General features: G+C 42.4%; 1 protein-coding gene across 4 annotated transcripts in view; it reads left to right on the top strand.

The window, feature by feature from the left end:
* ERG (ETS transcription factor ERG) overlaps positions 1-26,385 on the top strand; it is a 212,857-nt gene that overhangs the window by 53,875 nt on the left and 132,597 nt on the right. For all 4 annotated transcript variants that reach the window (XM_039520033.1, XM_039520031.1, XM_039520039.1 and 1 more), the window contains exon 2: positions 15,623-15,707. In XM_039520033.1, the coding sequence (XP_039375967.1) occupies positions 15,669-15,707 (39 nt within the window). In that variant the 5' untranslated portion in view covers positions 15,623-15,668. The remainder of the gene's footprint in view (positions 1-15,622; positions 15,708-26,385) is intronic.

Here is a 26,385-nt window from a genome sequence, read left to right on the forward strand (position 1 = left end):
TACATGTGCCTTCTTAGATGCATATTCAATAGGGAGTGTTTTGATTACATATGAGTTTATATATCTTCAGTACTTATATATGTCAGTACTCAAGATGCAAAAATTCAGCATGCAGTGCCATCATTTGGATTTGTCACACACTCCCTGAAGGATTTTGAGTCCATAAATACAATAAAAGGGTGTTTGTGTCCATATGGAGAATCTGCAATGGATTCTGTATGATATGGAGAATATGCTTCAATCAGGCCATGCAATAAAATTTACATTGAAATATTCTGCTTTTGAGTTAACTGTTTCAGAAAAACATGTGTTATAGCAAGCCTAGTATTTCAGCTGCTGTAACTTCAGGCCCAGGAGGACCATCTGACATTGCACTCCATATGTTTTATGGAAATATGCTAACGAGTGTGAATATAATGTAACTGGAATATGCTTTATGCAAAAGGTCTCTTATAAGGTATCATTACAAGGCTTATAATCTACTGAGTGTGTTCATCCTATTTGTATAAATGTATCATTCTTGTATCTGAAGCTAGAAATATGAAGTATTACTTTGAAGCCCTATTGTAACTATGCAAAATGTGGGCCATTAATGGTGGCTTGGAATCTTGATGGTTCCCATTATCTAGGACAATTGGTTGTGAATGGCTCTGTTTACTTGTAAGCCTTCCTTTATAGGTGTGTGTTCCAGGCAGTGGGTAATGAAGTCTCACAGGACATGTGAACATGTCACATGATACTGGAATCCATCTTAAACCTGGTGCGTTTCCATTTAGAAGGAGGGGTGGGAACCCAGAGAGAGACAAAGGATTCCCGCCTTGTGCCAAAGATATAAAAGGGTGTGGAACAGAACAAAGGGGGCTGCCAGTCATGAGAAATCTCTTAGTTACCACCTGAGTTGGAACTAACAAGAACTGTACCGGGGAAAGGATTGGGCCCAGACTAAGAAGGAGTCTAGTCTGTGAAAGAAGCTTATTGGAACATCTCTGAGGGTGAGATTTACCTGTATTCAGTTTCTTAAATGTATTAGGCTTAGACTTGCGTGTTTTGTATTATTTTGCTTGTTAACTTACTTTGTTCTGCCTATTATTACTTGAAACCACTTAAATCCTACTTTTTATATTTAATAAACTCACTTTTGTTTATTAGTAAACCCAGAGTAAGTGATTAATACCTAGGGGAGCAAACAGCTGTGCATATCTCTCTATCAGTATTATAGAGGTGGACAATTTATGAGTTTACCATGTATAAGCTTTATACAGAGTAAAACGGATTTAATTGGGATTTGGATCCCATTGGGAACTGGGTATCTGGGTGCTGGAGATAGGTAACTTGCTAAGCAGTTTTTGGTTAAAGTCTGCAGCTTTGGGGACGTGGACCAGACCTGGGTCTGTGTTGCAGCAGACTAGTGTGTCTGGCTCAACAAGACAGGGTTCTGGAGTCCCAAGCCGGCAGTGGAAAACAGGGTCATAGGTAGTTTCAGCACATCAGGTGACAGTCCCAAGGGGGTCTCTGTGACCGAACCTGTCACAGACTCCATTGGTAGAAAACCTGCCGGGGGAAGGGTAGAGTGGTACAAAGTAGTTAAAACTTCCTCTTTGCCACCAAAAGGTCCATTGGGCTGCCCCAGCACTAAAACTGGCAATGGTAGTGGGAGAGGTGATCTGGCTTGGACAGTCTGGGGATGTGCCACTTGAGCACATCTCCACAGCACTCTCCCCCGAGAAGGTCCTGAAGGAACTTTAAGCTTTTTCCTTGTTCAGACTCCCCCCGAGGAGGACAAAGTATGATTTAATTGACAGTGTTCCTTTGGGTGAATCCCCTGGGGTTTGGTGGCCAAGGTTGTGGCAGACCGGTGCAGTTTGCACCACCCTAAACCAGCAAGAGTGAATATGGCCACAAGTGTAAGAGAAAACTACAAAACAACAGTGCTCATAGAAAATTTTGTGGGTAGGGGGTTGGCTTTTCACTTCACAGAGACATACCTCCTGTCACAAAACCCTTCATTTCCATAATGCAACAGATTTTCCTCTGGTAAATTCTATTGCTGAACAATAGGTATTTCTTGAATATGACAGTGAAGAGAAATATAAGAGAAATAGAGCAAATGTTAACTATGTTTTATTTCCTGCTCATATATATCTAAGCTAAGCTGCTTAGAGCTTGTACTCCTATTTCTCACATAAAACTAATTTTAGTCATTATATTCTCATGCTAACCTATGAAATGACAGAACTTCACCATGTTTGGCAGAGATGGGTGAATAATTTGCAGGAGATAATTTACTCAATAAATCTAGCCTCTGCTTTGGTCCATGAATTGTCTGCAGACAGCTTACAATGACTTTGAATTTGCTATTCACTAAATTTCTGTGAGTAATGTTTGTTCTGTTCATAGTTTGTGGAATCATTCATTACAAGTACTCAAAATATAAGTGGTGCTGTGTAATTTTGATTGGATACATAGGTCACATGGTGTTGCATGTTGCAGAATTGGGTGACTAATTCTTAAAATTAGTTTTCTTATGTAATTACTTAAGTTTGAGGTTAAAATCTAATCTATATTTATCTAATTTATTTTTCTAATATTAGTTTAAAATGTGTAGTTTCTACCATTCCTGATGATGCAAATTCAATTAATTAATCAAGTAAATATTAACAGAAAATTTGAGGTATTCATCCAGTTTCATTTAGATATTTTAAAATGTTATTGTTTCTTGTTTCTTATTTAGATAGCATCAGCCTTATGGCAAGTGCTTACATACGACTGAAAATGTTAATATTTGGATCACAATGTTGTGTAAAGCAAAGCCAATTCAATTTTTATCCAACACTTTCAGTGAGTATATATAAAACAGTGTTATAGATATCTGATAGAAACCGATCCAGGGTCCTCACAAAAGGAGCTCTCACCCTGGTGTTCGTGGATCCTAATTTAGCTCAATTAAAACATGTGATCTTCAGAAAAAATCCATAATAAACTTCCAACGAGCGATCTGATTACAGTTTTCAAAGTTGTTTTTGCAATGAAAAGTAATAGAGACTTGCTTAAAAATATAGGAAGCTGAGAAATAATAAAAATTCTCCTTTACAATCCTAGGTAGCCCCGATTAGTGGGGGAGAGCCGCCTGAAGTCATAGACTTTTTGGTTTCAAACGCCAAGTTGGGGACTGATTAGGCAAGACCTCTATGTGTAGAACTATTTTAAACTCAAATGGAGTTCAGCCCATAGAAGGCTTGCAGGAAACAGATACATGGTATGCATCTAGAGAATATCTATTTGGTTACCCATTGTTATTGAGAAGGATTTCATAATTATGCTTTCAAAAATACTCTTATTTGACTTTACCTTTCAACAAAAGATATTCCATTTCCCTAGTTTGTGATTTCAGTCTTGGAATAATCTCTCAGTATTTCTTTCCCTTTTATTGCATGTATGAACATTGTAACAGCTGAGATTAAGTATTGCATGGGTTAAAGCTTTTGAAAAGGGCTTTGTCTTTAACAGTGAGCTAAGCCTAAATTGGAGAGAACCACCATTTGGAGATATATTCCTGTCCTGACGTCACCTTACTTTCAGGCGAGTCCCTATTTTTCTTTGGAAAGTTGTATTTCTGTAGAGTGCTTGTGTGCATAATTGTAACCTTCAGGCAGAAATTACATGGTGGTCACTCCAGTGTGGTATGTTTTGTTTTTGTGGAGTTTATGGCTCTGCACCTTCAGGTTAGGAGATGGCCTGAAAATGTAAATATAGAAATATGACAACTGATCTGGAGTGAAACAGAATGACAATAAAACAGACCAAGCAAGAGTTTGATCGATCCAGCAACTTTTTTTGGTGAACTCTGTGGTTTTCCACTTGGAATCCACAAGGTCGTGGATACATTCTTTACTCTCCCCAAGGTATTTCATGCATGTGTATAAGTATCCTGTAACAGGATAAGCATCAGGGACTAATCATTATCAAACCCTTCTACACTGTATTGAAATAGACAGTCAAAACCTTGAACTATGGAAAGCAGTCATCGTAGTTAAATGTGTCAGACGTGACTCAAAAGTCTCCTTCCTTTCTGAAGATATTACTTCATTCATTTTAACCACATTTGTAAATGGCCTGGAGTGAAGAGATACTGTTTGGGGAATTCCAAACTCTTTTATACATAGTTGGAATGTTCAGGAATAGCTGCACTGCATTCCACATTGATACATAATCCAAGTTATAGGTTTGAATAAAGACATGGTATTTTTCCAAAAAATAAAAAATATTATTGGTCAAAAGCGTATTATATTGGGAGCTAATAATAATAAAAACATTTTTGTCTGGTCCTACTGTGGAATAGCTAATTTAGGGCTGTATCCTGCCATGAGATCTGAGGGTTAGAACTTAAAATAAGCAGCAGCAAAAATGATTTATCTGTGTTACATTGTGGAAATGTGACTTCTCAACACAATTCCATGTTCTAAAGAGGGTTTTCCACAGCTTCTGTCATACTGCTCCATTGGTCCCTGTGGATCTCCAAGCAAGGGACCACTGTTTGGTAAAAAGGGGAGGTTTATTACCTACCAACAATATTGTTTTTTTTTCTTCAAAATGCATGCAGCTTAGCTTTATATCATATAAAAAGGATGCACCATCTCCTAGATGGATTAACTACTGCTTAATGGCTGCTGCAGGGGTAGAGACACAAGGGTGATAGCATCCGTTCGCACATACGGATGTTAAGGGCATAAAGCATTCATTGATAGTATTGAGTTCACCGTGGATAGGGTCATCCAAGAGCCTACAAAATCAGGCCATTAGCTTGTGAAAGATGTCAGAAGAATGATCACATATGTCTCGATTCTCAGTTACCACCTTCCTCATGCCAACACTCTGACATGTTACAGCCCAAAAAGAAAAGAATTAAAAAAATATTTAAAGTAGTTTTTGCTAAAATGCTCTTTTTGAAGCTTTTCAAGTTTTTGTCAAAACATTGTTTTTTTGTTTTCTGTTGAAAATGAATTTTTGTGTGTATGTGAAAATTTCCATTTTGTCAAAAAGCCATTTTCCATTAAAAAAAACATTAAGGGAAAATTGTCAACCAGTTCTACTAGAAGCACAAATTTAATTTTAAAAAAGAAAAACACTTTATTTAAATTCAGCTGCCAAAGAATTTACTATTTATTTAATATATTTTCAAAAATGGAATTTACTAACATTTCTGGACAAAATTCACAGGTGTTTTGTTAGGTGGTATTTGACACCCCTTCCCATCCCTGTCTGACTTCCACCACTACTGCTGTGAAAATCAGTATATATTGGTGTAACTTACATTCTGAGGAGCTGGAGGAAGGTGTATATTGTATCAATTGTATTCCCTCATAGGGTGGTTGAGTGGGTGTAAGGAGATCTAACTGACTCTGGGGGATTGTAAGGTGTTCTGATTTATGTATCACTTCTGAATTTGGTCCTCTGGTTCTATATTGTTGTTTTACTGCATTCATTTAGAGTGATGAAATCCCGCTCAAATAGTGTACATTGATAGTGTCAATCAGCGGTTTCAACCTTTTTTTCATTTTCGGACTCCTAAAAAATTTCAAATGGAGGTATGGATCTCTTTGGAAATCTTAGACATAGTCTGCGGAACCCCAGGGATCCATGGACCGCAGGTTGAAAACCACTGGTATGGATGAAGCAGCTGCCTCTGCAATGAAAGTATTTCATCCAATATATTTCCTCTGCAAGGTTTTATTCTTGAGGTTTCTAGAGTGCATGGATTATGACAAAAGAAACAACAATTAAAATGGTTTTACTCAACCACAAAATAAACAGAAAATCCTCAGCCAGTGTTATACAACTCAGTGTGGAGATCTGCTCTTCTGTTCAAGAAAGCCCACTGGCCTAGAAGAGCAGGGATGTTTGTAGGCGGCACATTGGCTGAGTCTGCCCAAACTATCCCTGATTTATAAATTCTGATTCATAAACAGTACTACGATTCCAGTTCTGGGATTTTCTCAAGCAGATACTCAGAGGCAGCTTTACCATAAAACACAGGGTGCCCTGGCATGGGGCCCCCCAACAACAGGGGAACCCAGGGCCAGGCAGCTGTGGGGCCAGAAGCTTGGTCCTGCTGGCTCCTGGGGCTCCTGCTGCAGGCTCCGCCCCCACTGGCAGCCAAGCTCCTCCTCCCCCACCTCTTCTCTGCCTCCTCCCTGAGCATGCATCATTCACGCCCCTCCCCGCACTGCCCCTGCCACCAAACAGCAGTTTGCCGGTGCTCAGGTCGCTCCGGGAGGGAGGGGGAAGAGCGGGGCTGCAGCACACTCAGGGGAGGAGGCGGGGGCAGGGCCTTGGGGAAGTGGGTGGAATCGGGGCAGGGTGGAGCAAAGGCAGGCCCCCCGCACTCTCCCTACACATCCCTCCCCCCCGCCATGAGCTGCTGAGCAGAGGGCTGAGGTGGGGCTGGGAGCACCTCCACGACCCCAGCCCACACCCCCAGCCCTCTGCCCTGACTTCTGCACCCCCACACATCCCTACCCCATCCTGAGCACCAAATGGGAGTTCCTGCACCCCCCCTTCCCCACCAGCACCCCTCGCACCAAATGGGAGCTGCCCCAGGTAAGTGCTCCACACCCCAACCTCCTGCCCCAACCCTGAGCCCCCTCCTGCATCCTAACTTCTGGCCAGACCCTGCACCCCAACCCGCAGTCTGCTCCTGCACACGCCTCCACAGCCCCCTGCCCTCCCTGACTACTGCACCCTCTCATACACCCCCAGCCATGACTCCTGCACCCTCTCACCCCCAGCCACCTGCCCTCCCTGACTACTGCACCCTCTCATACACCCCCAGCCATGACTCCTGCACCCTCTCACCCCCAGCCACCTGCCCTCCCTGACTACTGCATCCTCTCATACACCCCCAGCCATGACTCCTGCACCCTCTCACCCCCAGCCACCTGCCCTCTCTGACTCCTGCAACCCCCCATACCCTCTTCCCCCCCACAATCCCAGCCCCTGCCCTCCCTGGCTCCTGCACCCCACCACACCCCCTGCCCACCCTGACTCCTGCACGCACACACACACACACACACATCCCGACCTGCACCCCTCGCACCAAATGGGAGCTGCCCCAGGTAAGCGCTTCACACCCTGACCCCCTGGCCCAGCCCTGAGCCCCCTCCTGCATCGTAACTCCCGGTCAGACCCTGCATCCCAGCCTGTTCCTGCACCCTAACTTCCTCCCAGACCCTGCACCTCCAGCCCTGAGCCCCCTCCTGCACCCCAAGTCCTGGCCAGACCCCGCACCCCAACAATTGTTTACATTTTTTTTATAAAGCGCTCTTATCCAAAGCACTTTACAATAGTTAGCTAACAGTATGAAAATGTTTGGAAAGATCATTAAGTGGTCCGCTGAGACCTTCAACAATTTTCAAGTGGTCTGTGGAAAAATAAGTTAGACTACAAAAACAATCAAGGTACCTCACTTTATTTTCATTTACTTCCTATTACTTATAGGAGGAGGATGAAGAAAAAAAGAATGAAAAATGGGGGCAGGGAGAGGATGTTCTTTTTTTCTTGGCTGGGTCCCAAGGAGGGGCCCCAAAAATGAAGCTGAGCACAGGGCCCCACTAACTCTAAATCCGCCACTGCAGATACTATTAATTGTCATGAATTGTGTCATGTGAGGAATTTACCTCTTGCAAAGTATTCCTTCGAGGTGCACAATAGTCACTTTTCAGCTCTGGAGCAGTTTCTCACAAGCCTATGTGGAAAGAGAAGATTCTCATTTGCTCACTGGAATCCATAACAATTGCTTCTGGCTCTGGAACATTTTTCTGTACAGAACAACTATTTTTCTTTCTTTCATGGATTCCAAAATGTATTATATCATTTTCTTCTCCTTCAGAGCCTCTCACATGGTAACTAAAGCTGGGTGAAATCCTGGCCCCAATGAAGTGAATGGCAAACATCTCATTGACTTCACCCCTGCACTGTAAGAGTACCAATAAAGGACTTAATTCACCTCTGAGTGCAGTAGTGAAATGAAAATTGCACCCCCTGCACCAGCAGAACAACTGTGTCACCTAGGGCATTCACTTACCAGGGGAGAGCAGCTTTAATTTCTGGCAGTAGCCGTATGCTCCAATTACACAGCCACTGGTCTGATACAGGCTGTCCAGGGGATGTGCTGAATCATCACCTGTCCTAAGTACTCTAACCTGGTCTTGCCGTACACCAGTGGTCCCCAACCTTTTCGTCTGGTGCCCGCCAGATGAAAGACCATGGCGGCGGTTGAGCATCCGCCAAAATGCCGCCGAAATTCGGCGGCATTTCGGCGGCGACTCCTCTGGATGACGCCACTTGTCGGCAGCAAGCGGCGTCATCCAGAGGCGTCGCCGCCGAGTTTCGGCAGCATTTTGGCGGATGCTCGACCGCCGGCCAGGATGCGGGTGCATTTAGATGCCCCCATGGGCACCGCGTTAGGGACCCCTGCCATACACCCTGCCTTACCAGCGCCAGCTAGCTCTAGGTGCCCAGATAGAGTGAGATTAGCCTGGGTTTCATTGGCAGGGGCTGATAGAACCCAGGGAGTGAATACAGCTCCACCTTTTAAAAATGCTCAAACATCTTAAAATAGATTCCTGTAAAATATATGGCATATGCAGGCTACATGATGATGTGGTAGGGTTTAAAGGCTTTACTGGCACTCATTTTGGATGATTTGTATAACTCACTCCTGGATTCACCCCGTTAATAATAGTAATGATCCAAAAGCCCTCATGCTAATAAAACCTCTGTACAATACCACATCATATTATTCGCTACATTACACACGTGTGTGCTTAAGTAAAATTTCCACTGCTGTCTACCATTCATAGCTTTTCATATAATCTCATACTCACATATTTATGAACTGTACGTTTGTACTGCTGTTAGGCTATGCCCTTTTGAAGGGGAGATAAGAGGCTGTTCCCAAAGTGTAATTATCAGCTCGAAGGGGGCTGTTGAATAAAATTCCACCATCCCTCTCTCTATAACTGGCTGTTTTGGGATGTTCCTTTAATATGATCATTGCCTTCAGTGGAGCTGTACCAATTTACACCAGCTGAGAATCTGGCCCATGAAATTTAGGAGGTCAGTTTTCATACACTGAGGATTCCATTATAGTTAATGATGAATATAGATGCAACAAGCTGGAGTTTGCGTATTATACATTTCTCAGATTGATATTTTGGGCCAAATTCACCCCGGTATAACTACATGCTTTGAGTTGACAAAAATAAGCACTGACAGAATATAACTCTAAATTATATTAACGGACAAATTCGGCTCTGAGTTTCAGTACATGTAGCTCAGAGTGGAATTTGGACCTAAATCTGAGTTCATTTGTTAAACTGTATGGCAGGACATACTGTCTTACTGTGTTTTAGTGGAATGCGTAGAACCGTCATCTAGATAAGCATAATGTGCCAATTTGTGAAAAAATAATTTATGCTCTCATTATGAAGGGAAAGATTGCACAGGGGAAACACTACTAATGTAACAACAGGTGAGTAGACTCTCTAGAGTAGGGGGAAGACTTTGCCAAATAACTAAGAGTTTATCATTGTGTACATTAAATGGTCTGATCCTTTTGATATGACTCTAAAAGAGAAAAACAATTTAATCACATCCGTTCATATTTCCAAGGCTCTTTGATGTATGCCTGTAGCTTCAAGATATTCCAGTTGAAGTTGCAAGTATAACTGGAAAGGGTAGTAGACTCTATAGTTTATATCGGTCTTCAAATACGGAATTTACATGTTATTGGTAGAGAGTATGACAGTAAAAATGCATATCCAGGTTTGGTTGATTGCATCCTGTGCCATCATTTTATTTTTATTTTCTTATTGGTGTTCAAATGGACCTGAACACAGCTGTGGAATTTGTCCCCCTTAATTTAGTATCTAATGAACAAATGCTACTTTGTTATGTTCTGTATATGTGCTTGTAAAACAAAGTGAGTGAAACTTTGTGTAAACTAGGGACACCTGGAACTATAACAATTTTGCTGAAGTACAGTTAATGTAAAGAACTGCTCTGTAAACACTAAAATATGCTCTGGCTCACCATTTAGGCCCTGATTCAGGAAAACACTTAAGCACATATTTAACTTCAAGTATGTCCTTAAGTCCCATTAACTTGGGACTTAAATACATGCTTAAAGTTAGGCACATGTTTATGTGCTTTCCTGGATAGAGATGCTTTCCTGAATCCAGCCTTTATAGCTTGTTACTGCAAGGTGCTGAGCAACCTCTGGGGGTGCTCAGCGCCATTCGGGATCAGGCCTTTAAACTAGAGGCATGCTTAGCAAATATTACAGTTCAAAATATACAGCTAAGGGCAGACCCTTTGACAGATTGTGACGCACAAACATGACATGCACGAAGCTCGGGGGCTGGGGGAATTCTGACAAAAATACTATCTGGTTCAGAAAGTTAGTACCAGATGTCTGAAACATCTATATCCAACCAGGAAAGATGGAAGTGAAATGATTTAAATAATGGTTTTATTTTTTGGGGGGGAAAACCCAAGAAATATAATGAAGGTTTTTTAGGCAATGATTTGCTAAGGTAGTAATATAAAGTTGTGCTTTCTGTAGTCTGGGATCTAGAAGGGCACTGTTTCTGGCCTGATGAAGCTGTAAATGGTTATCCAGGTCAGAATTAAGACTGTGTTGTGACAGATATGGCTATTTCCTGCCATGCCCTTGTGAGAACTTATTGAATTAAGTTTAAATATCTTTGCGGTCCACTGGAGAGTTTTGAAGGACAGACACCTACCAGAGCCCAAGGTGGAGTTGAGGTGACCTCTGGCAAGCTTTTTAGCATGTGTGTTTTCTTGTTTTTAATATGTTTTCTCAGTAATACATTTCTTCTTCTGCTTAGTGCTGCATGGTAACATAACTGAGGGTGTCATGGGAGTCTCTACTTACTATCGGAGCACTTCCTGCTGGCCGTGTCTGGGGGTTAGCTCGGCCAGCCCAACACCCTCTTCTTGCAGTTCCTCAGCCTGCTGTCTCACTTTGTGGCCCCTCTCTTGCTCCTCAGGAGCTGCCACACCTCATCTTCATGACTTAGCCCTCCAGCCAAGTCACAAATAGTCCTCCCCTTCCAGGGTACTATCAAGATCTTCCACACCATCCCAAATGGTCCTTAACTGCCCTGGCTGAGCCACTCCATTAGTAGCCAGAAAAAGTGAATCCATACAGTCTTCAAGTTCACTGTCCAGGTTGTACCTCTCATTCAGTGGCTGTTAGGGGAACCCAGACTTTCCCTCTACTCTGGGCTCCAGACCAGAAATCCTGCCTCCAGTACCCAAGGTCTGTACGAGCACAAACCTTCCTGCCACTCCTCTGCTCTCCTTCCTATCGTGCCTGTCCCAGGCTCTTATTCTCCACCCTTTTAGACAACCCCCTATCTCCTGGATTTGATAGACAAACCCTTCCTCTTGAGTCCAAATCCCTTTCTCTCCTTTGTCCCAGGGAGAGTGACTGCAGTCTCTTTTCTCCTACCAGCTTCCTGTTTTTATAGAAGCCCCACCTGTTCCTACACAGGTGACTTTCTCTTACTTAGAGCTCTCCTATCTCCTATCATAAATATTCCCCAGTTTGCAGCCTAAGAAGTCCATTGGCCCATCTGTTCTACATAAACCACTTTAGGTTAACCTTTAGGGTTAATGTGAGTGTGAGGGACACGCCCTATCACAGCAGGCAATACGCTGAGCGTAGGGTCTGGAGAGAAAGCAAAGTGAAGTCGGTGGTCTTTTAGGCAGTCAGTCTTGCTGGGAATATTACAGTGTAAGCTGGGAAGTGTGCAGCCTGGAAACCCCCTGGGTAGGAGGGAGAGAGACGTGGGTCTATCTGCCCAACAGAGTTGATGGTTGAAGAACCAGGAACCTAGGCTATGTCTAAACTAGCACTTTTGTCAGTGAAACTTTTGTCCGTCAGATGTGTGAAAAAACACACACATCCGCGACTGACAAATGTTTCACTGACAAAAGTGCCAGTGTGAACAGTGCTAAGTTGGCAGGAGACTGTCTCCCCCCGACATAGTTACAGCCACTCATTGGGAGATGGTTTAATTATGCTGGTGGGAGAGCTCTCTCCTGCAGGCACAGAGCAGCTACCCAGGAGACCTTACAGCGGCATAGCTGCACTGGTACAGCTGTGCCGCTGTAAGGTCCATAGTATAGACATAGCCCTAGAGTGGGTGCCTTTGGTGGACCACAAGTGGGGAATTCAGGTGCAGTGGCCCTGAACTATGACATATGCTATTGAAACAGCAACCTCCATGTGGGAGCACTGCTACAGATGAGTGCCTTAAATAGGAAATATATAAAATTGCCATAACCTATCCATGATTCAAACTCAGACTGAACAAACATTTTCTTTGATTTCCAATTGGATTTATAAATTTCTCCCACCCTCTCTTTTGTAAAGAATTCTCTGTTCTGGTGTCTAGATGTATACTGAAAGAGTACCAGCATAATCCAGTCAGTTTTGCCTAAACTACTGCTCCTGGCTGTTCGTGCCAGGCAAATTTAAGATCTGATGCTATGTCTACATACACTGCAGTTAGACACCCACAACTGGCCTGTGCTAGCTAGGGCCGGCTCCACGCACCAGCCAAGCAAGCTTGTGCTTGTGGCGGCAGATTCTAAGGGGCAGCATTCCAGCCAATCCTAGGGCACCACAGCCGCTTTTTTTTTTTGTTCGCTGCTCTGGCCACCCTGTAGGGGGCGGCGGCGCGGAGGAGGGGAGTGCCCTGCTGGGAGCCGGCCACATGCTCCATCTGCCCCAGCCGGTGCCAGGTCTGCAGCAAGCCTGGCAGCCCGCGTCCTTCCCTCCCCGCCAACTCCCTTCTCTCTCTCCCCGCCGCTCCCTCCCCCTCACCCCTGCTAGCCGGAGTGCGCACTCCACTGCTCGGGGCACGTCTGCAGCGCAGGGAGTCCTGCTAGCCAAAAGTTTGCACCCTGGCTCTGGCTGCCCTGCAGGTTTTATTTTGCTTCGCTGCTCCAGCCGTCCGCAGGTTGTTTTTTGTTTTTTTTTTTTTTGCTTGAGGTGGCAAAAAAGCCAGAGCCGGCCCTGGTGCTACCTGACTCGGGTTCGCAGGGCTCAGGCAAAGAGGCTATTTAGTTGCAATATAGATGTTCCGGCTCAGGCCGCAGCCCGAGCTCTGGCACCCTCCCATCTCTCAGGTTCCTTGAGCCTGGTCTCTAGCCTGACCCCAACATCTACACCGCAATTGAACAGCCTGTTGCTCTGAGCCCCATGAGGCTGAGTCGGCTGGCACAGGCTGGCTGCGGGTTTTTAATTGCAGTGTAGATATACCTTAAGAAGTCTGGTGATCCTGTTCCAAAAGTACTAAACTGAGGCCTGTCATAGTTTTCCCATGCAGAGTGAAGCCCACATATGTTAATAACAGGTGATTAGTGAACGATGTATTTAAATTCTTCATCAGGGGCCAGATTTTTCAAGATATTTAGGTGTCTAAAGATGCAGATAGGAGTCTAGTGGGATTTACAAAGGGCCTAAGTGATTAATTCCTATTTAATTCAATTGGAGTTAGATACCTAGGTACTTTTGAAAGTCCCATGAAGCACCTATCTGCATATTTAGGTATCTAAATACCTCTGAAAAATTGCCTCCAAATCTTATTTTATGGGCTAAATTGTGGCAGCTTTTTCTGCATATATGTTAAAGAAGATGGGCAAGCTGGGCAAAACCCTTAACCACGCTTTCTGCACCCAAACCTGCAAAATTCACACACTGCAGATCCTCCCTGATCAGACCCATGAAGTGGCATTCTTGTTTGGTTCCTGAATTGGCATGTTCAGCTGTTTATCACGGATACTCCCTGTCCATGTTTCTCTTTATCTCCCATTAGCCTGCCTCACTATGATTTTAGTCCTGCAAGGTGCTGAACTCCTAAACATCCCATTGACTTATGTGGGAGTTGCTCTTCCCAAGAGCAAATAAGCACCTGGCAGGGAGAGGGTCACAAATGTATTCAGGTCTTATCTTGGTTTGCAATTCACTCACAATACCTGACTGAGTCTAGCTATCTTCTTAAAACCTGAATGAAACATTTCGAAATAGATTAGGGTAATAATTTGTATTTGCATGTCAGGCAAACCTGCATTGCTTTGGGCTGAGAAAAATAATCACTGATGCAGCAGAACTCTAAATTTTCTTTGATAATTTTTCACATTTTTCCAGTGGCTGTAAAAATGATGACCATGATGACAGAGGGAGTGAAATAAAATCTCACAATTTATACAACTCTAATATTTTAATATATGACATTTTGAGATCTTAAATTTTTTATCCCATAAAAAATTGGGATGTTTGATGTTTGAGAAGGGGTTTGCAGTTGAAAAAGGAGTTAGGTTCATTTGTTCTATAGTTAACTTTTTAAAAAAATTTAAAAATTGCACATCTGTTTTGCATGAAATGTACCAACACTTCAAATCATGTGGGAGAGAAATCTCCAAAGAACGCAATCACTCCAACAACCTGTATGATCTTTCATGGCTAGTTGGGGAAACTGCACCAATGGTGCACCTAACTGTGAATTTTGCTTGCACTGGGCTTTCCAAATTGGGTCTTAAAGTTTACTAGCCCAATTCCAGTTGACTTCAATGGGAGTAAGGTTGGGCCCTTTGAGTAGTAAAGGGAAAATTCACTAATGGCCAAATTCTGATACCTTTAATCACACTGTGTAATACCTTATTCCACAAGTGGTCCCAATAAGGTGCAACACAATGAGTCAATGTATCAGCCTTTGGCCGTGACAGGTAAATAGAAGCTTGAGCCTCAAATGATCTTAGCTGTAATAACAGTATTATTAATAATATCATCTTGTCACTTTAAAAGACAAAAAGGAGTTCAAGAATCTAAAGGAATCACTCTGCATGGAAAATGGGGAGTTTCTAGGCCTTTAAGGGAAAACAAAGAAAAATGAGGTATCTTTTGCTTTAAATGAAACTAAAATTGTTATGTTTTTGCATTTTGTGTTCTTACTACAAACCATGATTCTTTAGCACATAGCTAATGTTCCTGTTATTGAGCAATATGTTATTTTAGATGAGACATTACTTAAAAAATAAAAATAGTATCTAAATAATTCTGTACTATCAATCATATATTGGGAATTTCAAATGTTCTGTGTTTTAAAATGCTGTTGAACGAGATGATGGGGCAGAGCCCCAGCTCTTGTAGATGGGCACTGCTCCACTGAAGCGATGCTTATTTACATCAGCTGAGGATCTGCCCCAATTATATTGCATCTAACAGGGGAAGAAGAAATTCTAGAGCACTGGTATTCAGTTCTTATTCAGTTCTTATTCAGGGAGAATTGCCTATTAAGTTTAAAGGAGAATTTTCCTGAATAAGGAACACAGGTTCAACCCCTAACATTGCTGTCTCCTTTAAGAAATAAACCTTAATGGAGGCTATAGAACCAATAATATCTTACTTACAGCATCAGTTGTATTTCCTATAGGGGAAAAAAACTTACTTCTCCAGAAAAGAAAATAGTCTTCTTGAAAATAAATATAAGCATATAGACTCTTACGTGATTTTGTTTTCTTGTCTGTGCAGCTGCCTTGGGGTTTGAACTGGTAAACACACTGGCCTCTTAAAGGACATGATTCAGACTGTCCCAGATCCAGCAGCTCATATCAAGGTAAGTTTTCTGTTGACTGTAAGTCTTTAAATGTTCAGAAAATAATAATGTTAAGGATTGTATATTCATATTACATGCCTTCTGTATGGCTCTAAATTATATTAATTTACCATATTGGCTTTTGCATTCTCTTATAGTTGTATGTCGTCAAATATTTCACAATATTAACTTTTTTTTTGGTACTTGTTCCAAAGACTGAAATAGACTTCAGTTGGTCCTATCACATCGAATTTTGAGGATAAGTCTCTGTGGATTATAGAGCTATGCTTTTATTGCTTAAAATTCATGATGCTCAATAAGTGAATCCACCTGGAAAATACAAAGCTCACACAGCACAGATCCTGTTCCATTGAAGTAAATGGCAACACTTCCACTGACTTTATAGCAGCAGGAAACTGCACATAACATAGAAAACAAAGCAAACCAAAAACCCATAAAAAAAGAGTAGATTCTTAGTTGTATATAAATCAGTGGGAGTTTGGCCACTAACGTCAGTGGGACTGGGATGTAGTCCAAAATGCAACACTGCTTTTCTACATCTTGAAAATGGTAATATTTTTGAGCTCCACTGTGTACATCATATTAGAGCCCAAAGCATTTTCTTACCCTTCTATCATGGAACAGATAATATTTATCTAAGTAGACTTACAAATGTAGCCAACTGCTATATTATTAAGAACACTACAGTTCTGGAAATAGAACATATGCAGTACTGTACCACTTGAGCCCAACAAGCTAATGATGAATACTGTATTTCTGCCTATTATATCATTTTAAAGGCCTTATTTGGGAAGAGTTTCATAACTGCTTCGGAAATGACAGATTTACCTCCTAAAGAACACAGCTGGAACTGTCATTGTCCAGTAAAGAAATGCATCCACACCAGTGTCAAAAGCCTACCGATATTTATTTACATCCAGTACTTCAAGACTCTGTTGTTTAGGTTATCATTGCTCCAGCCACCTAAAGATATCTCTTGATAAATAAAATTGCACCAGTAAGAGAAATAGATTGACTGTGCAGTTTGGTGCTGAGCAGATTTTAAATGACATGTAATGTTTCTTTTGACATCCAGTTCTGAGTATTAAAATCTTCTGGGTTTTATTTGTATCTTAACATTGGGTTTTACAGTATTTGATTCAATTTCTTCTGTTTGCTTGGTTGTAGTCTTATAGTTCTGTTCGCTTTTTTACCTTCTGTGGAGTTCCTACTCAGTCAACTGAAAAATACCAGTCAGCAGGCACAATATAGAATAACCACATTTCTGAAATTTATTTTTATTGAGTTGTAAGTTAGAACAAAAGTACATGGCTGTGGGAAAAAACACTTTTCACAGTCTTCTTGTATTCAGATGTTTTTAAGGAATATGAGCAGTAAAATATTGATGTGAATAATGATCTGATATGAAAATGGTAACAATTCAAATGTTTTTAAGGCATCAAATATATTTTTGCAGAGTGTTGGTATTTTCAGAGCCAAAGATAACACCAAAAAGAACTGACTTTCACATATTTTGCCAAAAATGGCATCAAAAGCCGTTTTTTTTCACACTGGGATTTGAATTTCAAAGGGATGGGAGGTGTGTGTGTGTGTGTGACTTTTGTGGGAAGTCTAATAATGAATGCTTCTGACAGACTGGCAATTGCAATCAACCATTTTTTCCTACGTGTATAGAAAACACACAAGCATAGGTCCTACATCTTCCAGCAACAGTTACTAGGCTTTTTATAAACTAAATCTGAACCAGGCCTGAGACATGTCTATATCCAACTGTGCTCGAAAAACACTTACTATAGACACAGAAGGCTTATATTATTCTATCAACCTAGCACTGCTGAGCAAGCAAACTGTATAGTTATAGGAGTAAGGAATGGAGTCTGTTTGCCACAGCAAAACATGCAGATTTGGTTATATATTAACATTTGGGAAAGTATTTTAGCCAATCCATATGCTTATCATGTTTGTTGAAGTGGAGGGGAGAGAATGAAATCAGTACTAGTCGAAAAAACTTCAGATCCTCCACATTAATGATAGAATTTACTTTTGTATAAACATATTCTTCAAAAAGAACTAGGGAATGATCCATTGGTCAAGACTTTAAAAGTGGACTAGATGAATTCCAAAGTATATCACAGGGAACAATCATGTATTGACAGTGGAATAAACTAACAGGCCTAATATGTCTTTTTTATCTCTAATTTCTATTCTTTCAGAGGGCTAGAGTAATTTGGCTTCATTTTAGTCATTGCCATAATCTTGTTCAGTTGTAACTATTACTTTACCTCACTGAATGTGTGTTCATATACTTCTGGAGAAAATACTCATTCATGCACATTTAAAATTGCAACTTTAAAGTTCACTTTCTAGGAACATCTATGTGACTACAATTTGACAACTTGTACATTTGTTGATAGTGAACACAAAAGGAGAGCACGTATGGCCAATGTGAATATTTGTAGACATTTCTTTGCAATGAGAGTGACTAGTTTTTCATTATGTGATCTTTTACATTAGATATACAGAAAAAAGCCCCAGTTGCCAAAAGAAAAAATTAACCATTTTCACTGTTGTATTACCTAGAAGAAGATAAGGTGATAAGTAACAGTCATCATGGATTTATCAAGAACAAATCATGTCAGACCACCTAATAGCTTCCTTTGATGGGGTAACAAGCCTTGTGGATGGGGGAAAGCAGTAGATGTGGTATATTTTGACTTTAGTAAGGCTTTTGATACTGTCTCGCATGATCTTCTCATAAACAACTTAGATGGAGCTACTATAAGGTAGGTGCATAACTGGTTGGAAAACCGTTCCCAGAGAGTAATTATCAATGGTTCACAATTAAGCTGGAAGGGCATAATGAGTGAGATCCCACAGGCATCAGTCCTGGGTCTGATTCTGTTCAATATCTTCATCAATGATTTAGATCAGTGGTTTTCAGACTTTTTTTCTGGCGACCCAGTTGAAGGAAATTTTGATGCCCACCACCCAATGGAGCTGGGGATGAGGGGTTTGGGTTGTGGGAGGGGCTCAGGGCTGGGGAAGAGGGTTGGGGTGCTGAAGGGGATCAGGGCTCTGGGTGCAGTCTCTGGGGTGGGGATGAGGGGTTTGGGGTGAAGGAGGGGGCTCTAGGTTTGGGGGGGAGCTCAGGGCTGGGGCTGGGGCAGGGGATTGGGGCAAGAGGATTGGGGCACTGGCTTACCTCGGGGTGCTCCTGATCAGCAGCGCAGCAGGGGGTGCTGCTAAGGCAGGCTTCCTGCCTGTCCTGGCACTGCAGACCACGCCGCGTCCTGGAAGCAGCCAGCAGCAGGTGCGGCTCGGAAGCGGAGGCACACAAGTGGTTCCGCATGGCTCTCGCCTGTAAGCACCACCACCCAGCTCCCATTGGCCGGTAACCAATTGGTGGAGCTGGTGCTTGGGGTGGGGTAGTGCATGGAGCTCCATGCCCTCCCTCCCCGCCACCTAGGAGCTGGACCTGCTGCTGGCCACTTCTGGGGAGCAGCGCGGTGTCAGAACAGGTAGGGACTAGCCTGCCTTAGCCGGGCAGCACTGCTGATGGGACTTTTAATGGCCCAGTCAGTGGTGCTGACGAGAGCCGCTGCGATCCAGTACATTATATTCTGTGACCTATACTGGGTCGCGACCCGCAGTTTAAAAACCACTGATTTAGATAATGGCATAGAGAGTACACTTATAAAGTTTGCAGATGATATCAAGCTGGGAGGGGTTGCTAGTGCTTTGGAGGATAGGATTAAAATTCAAAATGCTCTGGAAAACTGGAGAAATAGTCTGAAGTAAATAGGATGAAATTCAGTAAGGACAAATGCAAAGTACTCTACTTAGAAAGGAACAATTAGTTGCACACCTACAAAATGGGAAATGACTGCCTAGGAAGAAATACTGTGGAAAAGGGATCTGGGGGTCATAGCGGATCATGGGTAAATATGAGTCAACAGTGTAGTGCTGTTCCAAAAAAAGCAAACATCATTCTGGGATATATTAGCAGGAGTATTGTAAACAAGACATTAGAGGTAATTCTTCCACTCTGCTCCGCACTGATACAATCCCAACTGGAGTATTGTGTCCAGTTCTGGGTGACACATTTTAGGAAAGACATGGACAAATTGGAGAAAGTACAGAGGAGGACAACAAAGATGATTGAAGCTCTAGAAAACATGACCTATGAGGGAAGATTAAACATTTTTTGTTTATTTAGTCTGGAAAAGAGAAGCCTGAGAGGGGACATGATAACAGTTTTCAAGTACATAAAAGGTTGTTACAAGGAGGAGGGATAAAAATTGTTCTCCTAAACCTCTGAGGATAGGACAAGAAGCAATGGATTTAAATTGCAGCAAGGGAGGTTTAGGCTGGACATTAGGAAAAATTTCCTAACTGTCAGGGTAGTTAAGCACTGGAATAAATTGCCTAGGGAGGGTGTGGAATCTCCATTGGAGATTTTTAAGAGCAGGTTAGAAAAACACCTGTCAGGGATGGTCTAGGTAATACTTAGTCCTGCCGTGAGTGCAGGGGACTGGACTAGATGACCTCTTGAGGTCCCTTCCAGTTCTACAATTCTATAATTCTGTGATTACTGCTCTTTACAATGAGAACTGAGGAGTGCCTGATCCCAAAACCCATATACCATCAAACTTTTGGAGTGTTTTAAATCTGAATGTGCAGTTTAAGCACATCTCTGATGAACATTAAGATTTAAAATTATGCAGCCTGATTGAAGCATTTATAATTTTCATTGTTCATTATTTTCCTCTTCATTCTCAAAATGCAGTTGCCCCAAACCACAATTTTGTGTTTTCATTCAAAATTGTTTGGCAGGAATGAAAAGAGAAGGATAATTTATGTGGACAATGTACCATGAAAGTATTCAGTTCTAGCTTGGAGTATACAAAGAGGATGAATGGCTTGGAAATTTTGGTCCTGATCCTGCAAACACTTACAGATGTGCTTAAGCTCTGTGCATCTGAGTGGTCCCATTACAGTCAATGGGAAAAGTCATATGTAGGGCCCTACAAAATTCATGGCCATGAAAAACATGTCATGGACCATGAAATCTGGTCTTTTGTGTGGTTTTACCTTATACTATACAGATTTCACAGGGGAGACCAGCGTTTCTCAAATTGGGGGTCCTGACCCAAAAGGTAGCTACAGGGGGGTTGCAAGGTTATTTTAGGGGGGGGGTCGTGGTATTGCCACCCTCACTTCTGTGCTGCCTTCAGAGTTGGGTGGCCGAAGAGAGGCAGCTGTTTGCCGGGCACCCAGCTCTGAAGGCAGCGTACTGCCAGAAGTAGTGCAAAAGTAAGGGAGTCAATACCATACCATGCCATCCTTACTTCTGTGCTGGTGCTGGCGGTGGCTCTCCAGCTGCCCATCTCTGAAGCAGCGCCGCCGCCAGCAGCAGCACAGAAATAAAGGTAGCAGTATCGCACCCCCCCACACACACACAATAACCTTGCTACCCTCCCCCCCCCAAACTCCTTTTGGGTCAGGACCCCTACAATTACAACATGGTGAAATTTCAGATTTAAATAGCTGAAATAATGAAATTTACGATTTTTAAAGCCCTGTGACGGTGAAATTGACCAAAATGGACATGAATTTGGTAGGGCCCTACTCATATGGGTAAAGTTAATCATGTACATAACTGTTTGCAGGATTGGGACCTTCGTTTGTCATTTAGACAGAGTTATTACTGGCAAATAAGTAGTGCTTAGTCACATGAGATTGGTGTACTAGGTAACTATAAACAATAAAAATGTTTATTTGATTTAAAATAAGATCAAGAAATTCTGTTGATTCAAAAAGCTTCAATTAATATAAAAAAATTCATGTTGGACAGTCATTTGTAGAGTTTTTGATTTGTTGAAAGTCTTATGGTTCTAGGTCCAAGTGTTTATGACAAAGCTTGAGTGCCCTGACTTTTCCAAAATAGTTTTGCTGTAGGAGGATTTTGTGCTGAAAAGATGATGACATCCAGTACTGTTTGAAATAGCACAGGTTTCCTTTATTCCTGGAAGAGGGGTATTGTTTTAAGTTGGAGCTGTAAGGAATTAGATGCAAAACATGATATAAAAGATTATTTTATCCATGGTACCACATAATCAAGATGTGTTTTGGTATTAACAGAATATCAGGTTTGGGCACCTTCAGCTGAGTCTGAGGACTAGCCAGCACAGCCTCCAGGCAGACTAATGATCTCAGTTGAGTTGTAGTAGGACAGCCTGATTGGCCAGACCACCCGCATTTGCCAAAGGGAACCAGCAGGCCTGCTTTTAAGCTCAGCAGTTGCTGGCTGCTTAATGCTTTGGCCTACAACTGTGATTGTGGTTACTCCTGTCCTGCATTAGCTTCTGCCTTGCTCTGGTCCTACTCCAGCCTTTGCTCCTACGCTGATCCCGAGTCTAGCTCTGACCCTTGCCTCTGGTTCCTGACTGGGGTTCTGACTCTTGGCTCTGGTTTCCAGCTCCCTTGGCCTGGTTCTAACTATTGAGCTGGACTGCCAGTGCCCAGGCCTGACACAGAAGAGTTCAAACTTAACCAAAAGTTCCTTTGTGCCATATGTATTAAGGGTCAAATCCAGAAAAGACAACATTCGTATTAGCTTTTTAGGGAGGGTACGCAGTGAAAACATGGAATATGGAAAACATGGAATGCTCTTTTTCTCAGAGAAGCAGAGCAAAGGCTTCTGGTGTTCTTGTTTTCCTTCGTGATAAGTAGATATCTCACTGTTTAGCATTTAAGGGTGGAGAAGCTAAACAAGGAGCCAAGTAAGGTTTTTTTTAAAAAAAGATTTTTAACTTAACAGTATATCTATTCATATCCAAAAGAGAGGTTATGGATGTTTTCAGAAAGGTCAGAGCTTAACTTCTCTTTGCAAGGGCAAGACTAATTGCCATTTACATAGGTTTTTACTTGACTTTTTTGCTCTACTATTCATTAAAAACAAGTACTTGTAACAGTAGTCATAGCAACACATTGTGCAAATGCTACCTCAGATGAGCAGGGCTTGTTTTTAAAGGAACATACTTATAAAACACCAGTAGTTAAAATAAAAGCTGTATTTTTTTTAAGAGCCAAATTCTGTTTTCAGCAACCTGGCCTTCAAATGTCTGGTGTTTTTCTGGCAGCTTGGATATGATCCATTCAACATGTTTCATGGCTGTGGGGGAATTTCTGGAGTCATATTTCAAGAAAGATATTTAAGTCCTTTCTCTCTATCCTGCAGTATCCTCTAATTTGGATCAGTCACTTGGTTTTCTGAGGACAGAAGTTATGGATATGTAATAATGGGATTACACCATTTATTGAGCTAGATCCCCAGCTGGTGTAAATGGGTGAAGATCCACTGAAATCAGAGCAAGGTTGATTTACATCAGCTGAGGATCTGGCCCACGTATTTCTACGTGGTTCAAAATTTTCTTTTTGGTGGATGACAAAACAAGGAGAGAGGGATAAATCTCTGGGGGGGAGGGAATGTTTATTTTTGATGTTTTGCTCTGGGTACTTTTGAGCTGTGATCTTCAGAGTAGTCATTATCAGATGCAGGATTCATTGACATCTGAAAAGTTACAGAGTAGTAGAGACATTTGTTGATTGTACCGTGTGAGAAGTTTTGAGAGAACATTTGAGAAGCTGAAGACAAAGGGATGCTTTATCTCTTAGGTCAGTGGTGGCACTTTTTTGGGAGACTTGTCAAGAAACATTTTAAACCATGGGCCACATTCTGCAGGCATACACCTGTGCAACCTTGTTGGTTTTGTAGGTATAACCAAGAAGAGACTGGCACACTGAATCTGTGGCATTGGAGATATACATTTGAAAGCTGTATCTAGTATTATAATCAAAGCAAAGAGAGCTTTTCAGAGGAAATTGGAACTTTTGGAAAATAACTCCAGACTTTGAAACCTGGTGGGAGGACTTAAGCTATGTTGAATAGGAAATCCATGAAGGGTATTAGTGAGTTGCAGTGTACAGTTATCAGAGGCAATATTTTACTCCCTTCACCTCAAAATAATATGAAATAATTGCTCCTGCCAATTGTTAATACATTAATCCCGAATGTAAGGATTATTGATAAGTTAATGGGCATCACATCTGGAAAGGTCTTCTGTGTGAGAGTTTACACTCTGCCTTATATGCAAACATTAATGTTTATCCTGGCAACACTTTTTCTACTTTTCTAGTGCTACTTTTACTAGTGGTGTAATGATCCTGTTTCAAATCTCCTAACCCTCTTCCCAATGCTGCTAGCCAGATCACAGTTGTTGTGCCTTTATTTTTCCTAAACTGAATTTTTTCTTTGAATGTTCTGAATGATATTGATGGTTTATTTTGAGTGCTCATGAAAGGAAGAGATATTGGCGAGGACTAGGTTTAGCAGTGAATGTGGGTGGACAGAGCTCCATAATTTGGTTCATTCATGTGACTCCCCAATCTGCTGGTGGTAAAGTCTGGTACATTATTCCTCCACTGTACCTCCTAATGCCTCAGATGGAGGTATCTTACATGTTAGTTACTTACATGTAACTCACCTGTCAACAAAGGTGAGTTACAATGGTTATTTTGGCATTCTTACATGTATCTGGATACTGGTTCCTCCTTACTCTCAAAGATGCGGTTACGCTTTACATCATTTTGCATTCAGGACTGAGACATAATTATTGCCATAGAGATTACAGCAGTCAAACTCTTTTTCTTTCTTTCTTTCTTTCTCACCAGCCACCCCCTCCCATCCCCAAGAAAACATCATATTAGTAAAAGAAAAGAGAGATAATGGCTTCTGTGTGCTGTAATTGATGAACTTTCAGCATTTCTGAGCAAATTCAAGATCTTTGCCAACAGCCAGATGGAAAACAGTGCTAATGACATGTTCAAAGGGAAGCATGTTATTTTGATAGGAGATGGTCTAGAGACTTTAATCTCTATTGTTCTGGGGACAAATAGCATTGCTACTTCCTTAAATACAACCACTTTTAAACAACAATTATCTCTTTCATAAGCAGGAAGGAGCATACTGCAAAGTACTTAATGCATTTTTAATGCACTGGCTAGCATGTATGTTTTCCACTGTCATGTGTTGGATGGAACCAGATACTTTCAAATGTTATTACAACTGATGGAGATTCTCCTTCAGCTCATATTGTAGAAGACTATGGTTTTGAAACCAAAGAGGATGGAGTCTGACTGGGATGGCTAAGCTGTGGAGAGAATGAACCATGGTGGGGGAAGAAGAGAGAAGACTGGGACAGAGAGAGGCTGCAGGGGAGTGGGAGGAAAGCTGCTGCATTAATGATGTAGGATTCTGTTCTTTACTTCCTGGCAGGGCCGCCTGGGGGGGGGCAAGAGGGGCAATTTGCCCCAGGCCCCGGGCCCAGCAGGGGCCCCCATGAGAGTTTTTTGGGGCCCATGGAGCAGGGTCCTTCACTTGCTCCGGGGGCCCCGGAAAACTCTCGCGGGACCCGGGCCCCCGGAGCTTCTTCCCTCCTGGTCTTCCCTGGCGGGGGGTCCTTCCTCTCCCGCCGCCGAGGTGCCCCGAAGACCTGCGGTGGGGGCTGTACTTTGGCGGCGGGTCCTGCTTCGGCGGTAATTTGGCGGCAGGGGGTCCCCGCCGTGGGTCTTTGGGGCACTTTGGCAGCGGGTCCCAGAACGGAAGGACCCCCCGCCGCCAACTTACCGCCGAAGCGGGGGCCCCCCCGCCACCGAAGACCCTGGGCCCCCGGAATCCTCTGGGCGGCCCTGCTCCCTGGAAGCAGAAGGGGTCAGGAGTGAGGTGAACAGAGGCAGAGGGGACTGCGTCCACTAGAGAACACTTCCTTCCAGAACCTGGAATGCAACCTCAGGTTCCTGAGTCTCATCATTCCTGACAAACTATGTGTCTCGTCCTCTTCTAATGCGCGGCCACACAGAGGATGACAACCTGCTACTGTTTTCAGTTACAGTGTTAGCTCACATGGCAGGGGTTTTGCTGTGAATCTAAAGGTTCCAGCCCTGCTGATGACCCATGTGGATGTCAGTATGGTTCCACATGATAGAAATTCTGTTGTTTTTTTTAAATTTGCTTTTCTAAAAATGTAAAAAATTACACACACAAAAAAATGATAAAAAAAAATTAAGGTCACAAAGTGAAGCAATCAAAAGTTAGCAAATCAAACAATTAAGGCTGGATCGGGATTTGTGGGCAACATAGGCAGAGGAATGTCTAGTCTGAAATGCCACTGCATTACGGTTCCAAGCAGCTTAATAGCTGTGGGCTGGCTTCAGGACTTATTCAGGTTTGCACATGGCTACTGGCAGAAATTTAGGCATCTACAGGGTTAGCAGAAGCTCAGCAGTGTTTTTGAGAATATCTGTGGCATCTAAAAGTTGGACATAGGTGCCTACAGTGAATCAAAACCTTAGTCCCTGTATCTGCAACCTAGCAACCCCCTCAGCCCATCCAGTTTAGCTCTGACCTTCCATGTGCCTTGGGCAGTCCCTCCATTGTTTCCAGCTGTCTTTACTACATAAAAGGGGCTCAATTCTTTTTCTCATTGAGTCTGAAAGAGTGCTTGGCACATGCTTTAACTTTAACAAGGTGTGTGATTGTCTTTGGATTAAAGACTGATTTAATGGCAGTCATTAGCACTTGCTCTCATAACAGTAAGGTTTCACGAGACATTGAAAC

Source organism: Mauremys reevesii, linkage group 1, assembly GCF_016161935.1.
Source record: "Mauremys reevesii isolate NIE-2019 linkage group 1, ASM1616193v1, whole genome shotgun sequence".
Classification (NCBI taxonomy): domain Eukaryota; kingdom Metazoa; phylum Chordata; order Testudines; family Geoemydidae; genus Mauremys; species Mauremys reevesii.